General features: G+C 48.8%; 1 protein-coding gene across 3 annotated transcripts in view; it reads left to right on the forward strand.

Annotated features, from left to right (window-relative positions):
* Nucleotides 1-298: 298 nt before the first annotated feature.
* Nucleotides 299-8,679, forward strand: part of Fam160b1 (family with sequence similarity 160 member B1) — a 28,330-nt gene continuing 19,949 nt past the window's right edge. The window contains exons 1-2 of one of the 3 annotated variants that reach the window (XM_021151638.2): nt 299-673; nt 7,868-7,946. In XM_021151638.2, the coding sequence (XP_021007297.1) occupies nt 629-673; nt 7,868-7,946 (124 nt within the window). In that variant the 5' untranslated portion in view covers nt 299-628. Of the gene's footprint in view, nt 674-4,738; nt 7,524-7,600; nt 7,673-7,867; nt 7,947-8,679 lie in introns of those variants that run through there. The other 2 variants (XM_029472549.1, XM_029472550.1) reach the window with 2 other exon arrangements.

Consider the following 8,679-nt stretch of genomic DNA (forward strand, 5'->3'; position numbering starts at 1 on the left):
CCAGTCTTGCCCTACGTACGGTACGCAAGCGCAGCGTCAACACGTCGCTGCCAAATCCTCACACTGCTCTCTTGTCACCGAGAGGCGAGTGCCAGCACCGCTGGGTGCACCACGCCAGGCCCGCCCTCCCCGCTGGCCTCAACCTTTCAGCGCCCCGCCTACCCCGCCCCCCCTGCTCTCCCATCGGCCCCGCCCTCAAGTCGGCCCCGCCCTCCCTGCTGGCCCCGCCCTCCCCGCCGTGGCCTCTGCGCGCCCCGCCCCGCGTCCAGCGACGCCCGTAGCGGAGACCTGGGCTTCCCCGGGCCGCATCAGCGTCCCCTGCAGGCCGCGGCGGGCACGGCAGCCGGAAGAGCCCGAGCTCCTGCCACCGTGTCCGCGTCGCCGCCGCTGAGCTCCGCGGGGCCCCGATTGCAGCCGAACGACCTCGGAGCCGCCCGCCGCGGCCCCGCGTCCTCCGATCAGAGCCGCCGCGCTTCTCGCCCGGCCTCCGCCCTCCGCTCCCCGCCCGGGCCCGCCCGCACCGGCCTTCACTCTGGAGCGGCCCGGGCAGCCGCAGCAGGGGCGGCGGCGGCGCATCGAGGAGCTCTCCAGGTCGTCCCGGGAGAAGCTGCTGCAGTCCCGGGACAGGATGTTCTCCAAGCTCACGTCCATCCTGCAGCATGCCGTGGAGGCGGTGAGGCCGAGTGGGGCGCGGGGGGCTGCGGGGCGCGGGGAGGGAGGCTGCGGCGAGGCCTGGGCACCCCCGGGGCCTCTGCTCTCCAGCCGGGGACCGGGCGGCTCCCGGGGCCTCCTGGCCGTTAACCTCCGGGGCTACGTGGCCAGCGCCGCGCAAGACAAAAGAACGGCGGTGCCTGTGGGCAGGGCTTGCTTTTGCTTTGGTTCGGGTGGGAGAGGAGCGGCGGGGACCCTGGGCCCCGGTCCACACCGGTACCGGCTCTGCCAGCTCCGGCCCGGCGGCCCACCTCGGGCCGGACCTCGGTGATTGATCTGCGGGAGTTTGCGGGTCCGCGATCGCCCAGCTCACACCATCTGTTTCCCTTTTCTTGTCTGTAATGCGCTTCCTGGAGGCTCTTGGCGCAGCCTGCAACCGCTGTACTGTGAGGCTGGTCCTAAACAGCACTGGGGGCACAGAACTCAAACCGCCAAACGTACAGCACCCAAAAACCTAGGAAGAGAATGCTTTTCTTGCCGGTGCTATTAAACCCTTTGCTTTATTTTACTTGCTAATTTTGGACTGAGTATCACCCTATGTGAAGAAAGTTACTGTGTTTATTTTATTTTTTTTAATGGCATTTTCTTTGCATATTGAGAATGGCCTAATAGTAGCACTTTCAAATCCACATGACTTTCTAAAGAAAAGTAAAAAGATGACAAAATACCACGGTGGTTTTTAGGGTCAGCTAAGAAAATTAGAGTTGTGAATTTCAGATATGGAGACAAAACTTTAACACAATTGCTTTTTACATACTTCGTGGAATTTGGGTTTCGCTTGGTGGCACATCAAACAAGAAAGAAATGGGGTTTCCTGAGGAGCAGTGTTGACACATGGGGGAGAGAACTGCACTCTAAGATACCAATTCTACTTTTCTTGCTTAATATGGAGTCAGTGTGCAACAGCATTGGTAAAATAATTTTTAAAACTTTTAACAACAGCTATATTGATATTTTGTATTATACTTCAGACTATAAAGAGTCATCAAACTTTTAAAGTTCAACATTGCTTGATAGAATGATAACTAAAAGATAACTATGAATAAGTTATATGGATGAAACCCTGGGGCCTGCCATGTTCTAGATAAAAGCACTCCCACTGGATTTTATTTTATTTTATTTTGAGATAGAGAATTGCCCAGTGCCCCAAGGTGGCCTTGAACTCACTTGAGCTCTGCTCAGACTGGCCTCGAACTTCTACCTTAGCCTCTGGAGTACTTAAATTCTAGGCATGTCTCTAAGCCTGGCTAGGATTTTTGGTTTATAGACTCAGTTTGGTCCCAAGGCCTGTGTTTTCTGTTTTGGTAATCTTTTTATAATTACGTGTATCATTAGCATCTATCAAATTACCTGCGTGAGCCTCTGGCTCTGTAATATCCAGTTTCCCCGTCTTGCCGTGAGGAGGGAGGCACTCACTAGGTTCACCCAGTCCCAGGAATAAATGTCTGGCCTGTGGAAATGTCAAGTTCATTTGCTCAATGCTGGTTTCTAAGCTATGTTACAACCACCCACACGCTTTGCCAAGAGAAAGGACTGCTCCTGATATGTGATTGGTTCTGCTTTGCTCTTAGGAGGGGTCACATGTAGTCCAGGCTGGCCCTGAACTTAAGATCTTATAGATTTGGTCCCTCATCCTTTGAAGAATTTTTTTTTATTCGCCCCTTCAACATTGTCCTGGGAAAGAACTCCCCCAGACAATGATAAACAAGCCATCGTCTGGTAGCTGAAGAATGTTTTTCATAACCCAAGATTAGTTCCTCGGTTACTCACTCTCCCTGACTGTTTTGCTTGCTTTTGTCCATAAACAAGTCTTCCTGCTCCTTAATTTGTTGGCTTTTTCTCTAACCTTTTACATTCTGACCCAGCACACTAAAGAACAGAATCCTCCGGGTACTTCAGACTTGGGAGGGAGCCCCAGGCCTGCAGGTGACCGGACCTCTTTTTTGTTCTGTTTTTGTTTTCTGTTGGTGTCCCAGCCTTTTGTAGTGTCAGCATCTGGGTGTTGGTAGTCAGTCAGGTCAGCCTGCAGTGGTTTTTAAAGTTGACCAGATATAGATTCATCTAGATGAGGTTAGATGAGGTGTGTGAGTTTTGTGTTTGTTTTGTTCTTGAGTCAAGGCCTCTCACATCTTTTGACTTGCTGTGCAGCCAAAGATGGCCTTGCACTCCTGACCTTGCTGCCCCCACACCCCGGAGAGCTGGGGTTATAGGCTCATGCTTTGATTTCTGTTTAGTTTCTGGTACAGGGGATTTCACCCAGGGCTTGGTGAATGATAGGTAAGAGCTGTCCCACAGTCTTCTACTCTGGCTTTCTCAGCATGCGTGTCCTTTTGTGCATGCGTGTGCACCAGCGTACATGTTCACGTGTGATCACAAGCACATGATCAGGCGGAAGTCTGAGGACATCTTTCGGGAGTCAGTTTTTCTCTCTCTCACGGGTGCCGGTCCTGGGAAATCAAACTCAGGCAGTCAGACACCAGCAACTGCTTTTGACTGCTAGGCCATCTTAGGACCTATCCTTTTTAAATTTAAAAAACAAAAAACAAACAAACAAACTTTTAGATTTACTTTATTTTATTTGTATGTATGAGTGTTTTATTTGTGTGTATTCTTGTGAACCGAGTGTATGCTAGGTGCCTGTGGAGGTCTGAGAAGGATGCCGAGTTCCCTGGGACCAAACCTGGTCCTCTCCAAGAGTAACAGGTCCTCTTAAATGCTAAACAGAATCCGGCCTTAACTTACCTGAATCCAGCCTTCAGACTTTTACTCTGAACTAGGACCTCACTAAACTGTTGAGGCTGTACTTAAACCTGTAATCCTCCTGCCTCAGCTTTGCAAGTACCTGGGATTACAAGGAAGTGTTTTCACACCTGGTGTGCATCGTTTAGATGGTTTTTCTTCATTTGCCATTTACTACTTACAAATTGGGGAAATAGAAGGTGTTTTCATAGCTTCACATTTATGTGTTTTAACCTGATAGACACGATGTGAGGTTAGGAAAGACATTCACACATGAAGAAGAGCCAAGACCTGTGGTGTAATTCTCTCCTCTCTTTCCCGCAAGGATGGCTCTTCCCTCACGTAGCTCAAATCCACGTAGCTGGAATCCATTAGTAAGTATCTTAGAAATAATTGTGTTCTGTCAGCTAGTTGCCACATGTCTCAACTCTGATGAGGCCTGTCCTAAAGTTAGTCCTAGGTTAGATCTCATTGTCTTAGCAGTTCCCACTTAGCTGAGGGCCAGGTCCTGCAGAGACATTGTGGCTCTTCCATCTTCGTGGCTCTACCATCTTCGTGGCTCTACCCTTGTGGCTCAACCATCTTGGCTCTTTCCTTTTATTCCGGGGAGGATTAAGGGCAAGCCCCTGAGCTTTTGTCTGTTTTAACTAACTCAGTGGATGTCATCCTTCAGAAGGCAGTGTTTTCAAAGCACAGTTCATACCCAGTAGTTGGGATCAGCATCCCATCCTATCTACCATGCTGGGGTCTGAACCCAAGCCTCCTGTCTGTTAGGCAAACCCTCTACCTCTGAGCCACCTCTCAGCTGTAACCCAGCCTGGCCTTGATCCTCTGCCTCTCTTTAGCAGTTTGCCTCCTGGCTACCAATTCTTGAAAACTGCTCTGTCTTGGGACTTGAGCCCCTCTCTTACTCAGCAAGAGTTTTCAGAGCCAGAGTGAAAGAAAGCACCGGCACACTAAGGGAACACGGTGTGTCTGCGTCTTGCTTGGCTCCCAGTGCCAGCTGGCTAAGCACACACGGGAGGTCATAGTGTAATGAATGCACAGGGTTGATCCGCCCTGGAGTCAGAGAGAGCAGGGTCCAGTCCAGCTGCTGTCCCTCTGAGTTGACACGGAGCATACAGAGTTTGTGCACAGGACGGCTGCAGAGGTTAAAGTGAGCAGTATAGGAGAGTTGTGTTGATAACGCTTCAAAGATCGGTTTAGCCAGGCTGCATGGGGGCTGGGGGAGGGGGGGTTGTAGGAGGAAGAGGGCAGATCTTAAGGGTAGTCAGAGAAGATTCTAAGAGGTAAGACTGGAACTAGGTAGGAGAGAGGTGGAAAAGATAGCGGGGGCGGGTGTTAAGGAAGTTGAGGAAGCAGGTGTCAGGGCCCACACTTGTGTCTCTGACCTTCCTGACCGAGTGCCAGGCCAGCCTGGGCTCTACCATAAAGCCTTGTCTTAAAAGCAAGAAGGAGTGACTGGGAGTGACAGGAAGTGGGACAGGGAGTGGGGTGTAAAGTGAATAAATGAAAGAAAGGAAGGATGGAAAAGCAAAGGAAGACCCCCCCCCCAATGTGGTTGTACACGCCTATAATCCCAACCCCCCACCGCCAGGCACCAGAAGCCAGAGGATCAGGAATTGAAGGCCCCAGCTATGTAGTGAGTTTGAAGCCAGCTGGGACTATAGGAGACCCTGCCTCAAACAAAAACAAACAACAGAACAGATAAAATAAGTTTGGGGTAGGAAAAGACACTTTAAAAGATCTTTTAAGATGAGCATTTTGTAGACATTTAAAGCAGAGATAATGGCTTGAACCTTTTGTCCAAATTGTTGAGGAGGTTCGTTTGTATATTGAACAATTTGGGCAGAGTCCAGGTTTCTAGCAAAAAGCAAGTCAGTTAATAGGTAGACTTTGATGGGAATTTGAGCAAAGCCAAGAACTTCGAGAGTTTAACGCTGTTCTAGGCTGGGTATGATGGCGCGAGGCTAGAGTGTCTCAAGATCAAGGCCTACCCAGAATGTCAGTGAGACCCTGCTACAATGTTAAAGTTAAAGTTAAAATGTAAAAGTTAAAGTGTTGGGGGTGGGGCCTGATGTTTGCTCATCCCAAGCCCTAGGTTTGATCTTCAGTTTTGCCAGTGAGCGTGTGTGGCCTGTGCAGTGCTGGCCTGCACGCCTACCTATCACATGTCAGCCCCTGGTGGCCGTCCATTTCTTCATGGATGAGTGTTTGATGCTGACTCTGCTCCATCACTGAGTTAAAAATCGGGGTCTGCATGATGAAAAGGCTGGCCCCACCCAGCCCTTGTCCAGTTACAACCTAAGGGAGAGACAGCTAAGCCAAGGTAGAAGCTGGCCTCAAGGCTAGGAAGCCTCGGAGTGGCAGGTGCTTCAAAATGGAGAAGAGGAAACTTCCTAGAGAGACGAAGATTCCAGATAGGAGAACAGGAAGTCCAAGGCAGACAAACAGGAGATCACAGATAGGTGTCCTGGCGATTTGAAGTGGCTGTAGGGATGAGAGACTTGAGAAATTAATCTCCAAATACTAAAAAATTAAATTATAGTCTCCTGCTGTTGGTTCATGGATCTCTATCAGAGGATGAATGTTTTTATGCAATTTTCAAGATCTAAAACAAAGGCAAGTTTGCTGGAGTCTGAAAGAGAAAGAGAATTCTCCTTTGAATGGGATTGTTATTCATCTGAGTCGTTAGCAATTCAGAACAGTTTATCTGTCTCCCTCCTGCACTGAAGGAATGTCGCCATCGTGCTTGGGATTTGATGGTATTATATGGCAAACACACACAGACACACACACACACACACACACTGCATCCCCCAGAGACTTCTAGCCTGGTGATGTGTCTGCTGTGTAGTGTTGCTGGGGGGAAAGCTGGGGGAAGGATACTCTGTAACAACCTAAAAGGAGAAATCGTTGCTACATTAAAAACCACATCCCTTTCTTTGAAAGAATCAACTCCTCCTGTGTTTGTCCCAATTGTTAGTCAATTTAACTCTGTAAAGCTAAGTCTTCCCAAAGCTTAGCCACCTGTTAAGTCTTTCACAACTACACCTAATATTCATTTCTATTTTCTTCACGTTCTGTGCACATAGGCAAGTGTGGGAAGAATTGGCTTTAAGAAGCCAATGGCAGATCAAAACTCTTCAGTTCCATTTTCATAAAACATACTGCACCTGTGGATTGAGACACTTACCATGCCTGTGACGGTACCCATAAGTTGCCCAAGAGTTGAGAAATTGTGTTGACAGAGTTGTCAACCTCAAGGTCACTAGCTGGGAAGCCAAAGGTCAACATGAAACAGGTGGAAGTTAAGAGAGGCCTGACTGCAGGAGTTCAGCTGGCAGGCATCTTCAGTCTGTAGCCATAGGTAGCCGTGAGTGTGGCCCAACACAAAACCAGAGACTTAAGACATGGGGTATGGGGGGTGTGTGTATGTGTGTGTGTGTGGACTCAATTTGCTACATTCTCAAGAGTGAGCTTTGTAGATGGCAACATCTGATCACAATGTCCAAGGGTTGGACATTCTTGGCACTGATAGGAGAAGCATGAAATGGCAGTTTACCCAGTCAGACTGTAACGTAATTGTGCCCAGGACAGAAACCTCTAGCTCTACCCTTCCGTGGGTCAGCACAGGACTTTCTAACAGAGGTTGATGACAGCTCGAGGCTGCCTGGCTTCCATTCTCACTCTTTCAAGGAAAAGAGTTGGAGAAGGAGAGGCCAGGCCTACCTTTCTTCCGTTTAACACCAATTCCCCAACGCTGGCCGGCTTGCAGCAAGATGGCTGAAGGATGTAATTATGGACTTAAAACTTATGAAGTGCATTTCAAAGCCTGCAGTGTGACACATTTTGTAGAATTTAAATGTGTAGTGTCTTGTTCATGTAGTTATTTTGCTAAAAATATCACTGCATGATCTAGGCTTAGAAAGGAAAAGATTTACATCAGAATGCCGTGGAAAGGAGGGAGCAGTTTTAATCAGATTATGATGCCGGCAGTGCAGTGTATTTGTGGTGCTGATACGTAAGTGATTGCCAGCGACTCTTCACCCTCTCGCCTTCCAAAGTCCCAGGTACAAAGGCCTCAGGTTATCAGTAATGTTATTTTACAGATACATCGGTCACAGAATAATGGGGGTTTGGCTTTGTCACTTTTGAAGCCATGTGATAACAGAAGAAGGGAAAAGGTCAATGCTGTAGTTTACTAATAATATTGATAAAGGTGGTTTTCTTTTTAATAATTCATTCTGCTTCCCTGGATTGAACTCATTTTGGTCTATTTGATATTTGACATAAAATCAAGCTTCCCCCCTTTATTGTGGCGCTTCTCTTGCGTCATGGACACGTGTAATGTTAAGGTTTGCAGGAGCCTTTACTTAATGCCGCCTTCTAAGTCTGGTCTTTTGTGTTTGTGCAGCTCGCGCCGTCTCTTCCGTTACAAGAAGATTTTGTTTATCACTGGAAGGCGATTACCCACTACTACATAGAAACTTCAGGTAAGCAGCGTCCACGCCTAAGATCTGCTTCAAGATGAGTTTTCAGTTACTTGACTTTTAACTTTAAACAACTTTCCCTTGGACTCGTCTTTTAGGGTCATGCAAAATGTAGCTTTTGAGCATTCTAGGCATGGGGGAGTGGAGTAGTCAGTCACACACACAGGGCCCTGACCTGACAGAGCTCATGTGTCGACTGGGGGAGGCACTCAGTAAGTGGGAACACACACACGACGTGTCAGATAAGTGTTGGGGGGAAGTGAAGCAGGCATGATGGGAGGGGTGGCAGTGGGTGTTGGGGTCAAGGGTGGACAGGTGGTTACTTCAGGCTAGGGAAGACCGAGATGCCCTTTGGCTGTGTTTCTCTGGGGAGGCCCTCACTCTGGTACTCATGTTTACTGCTCCATCCCTCAGCCTCTCACTGGTGTTCCTGAGGAAGTCTGTTTGAGTGCCTGAGAAAAGATGGTCAATGACTAAGTTTAGGAGCAAATGTATAGAAAACGTGTCTAGACAGTATGTGGATTGCTCTCCTGAGGATTATTGTGTAAAGAGATCTGAGAGGGAAATGCTTGGCAAAGGAGGTTATAACTTCTTTAGTGTGTGGGTGGGAGGGAGGGACAGAAGACCACACTGGGTGTCTTCCTCAAGCACTCCACCTTTTAACATCAATCTCTCTTTCCCTCTCTCTCCCTCTCTCCCTCCTCCCCTCCCTCCCTCCTCCCCTCCCTCCCTCCTC

Source organism: Mus caroli, chromosome 19 (assembly GCF_900094665.2).
Source record: "Mus caroli chromosome 19, CAROLI_EIJ_v1.1, whole genome shotgun sequence".
Lineage (NCBI taxonomy): Eukaryota > Metazoa > Chordata > Mammalia > Rodentia > Muridae > Mus > Mus caroli.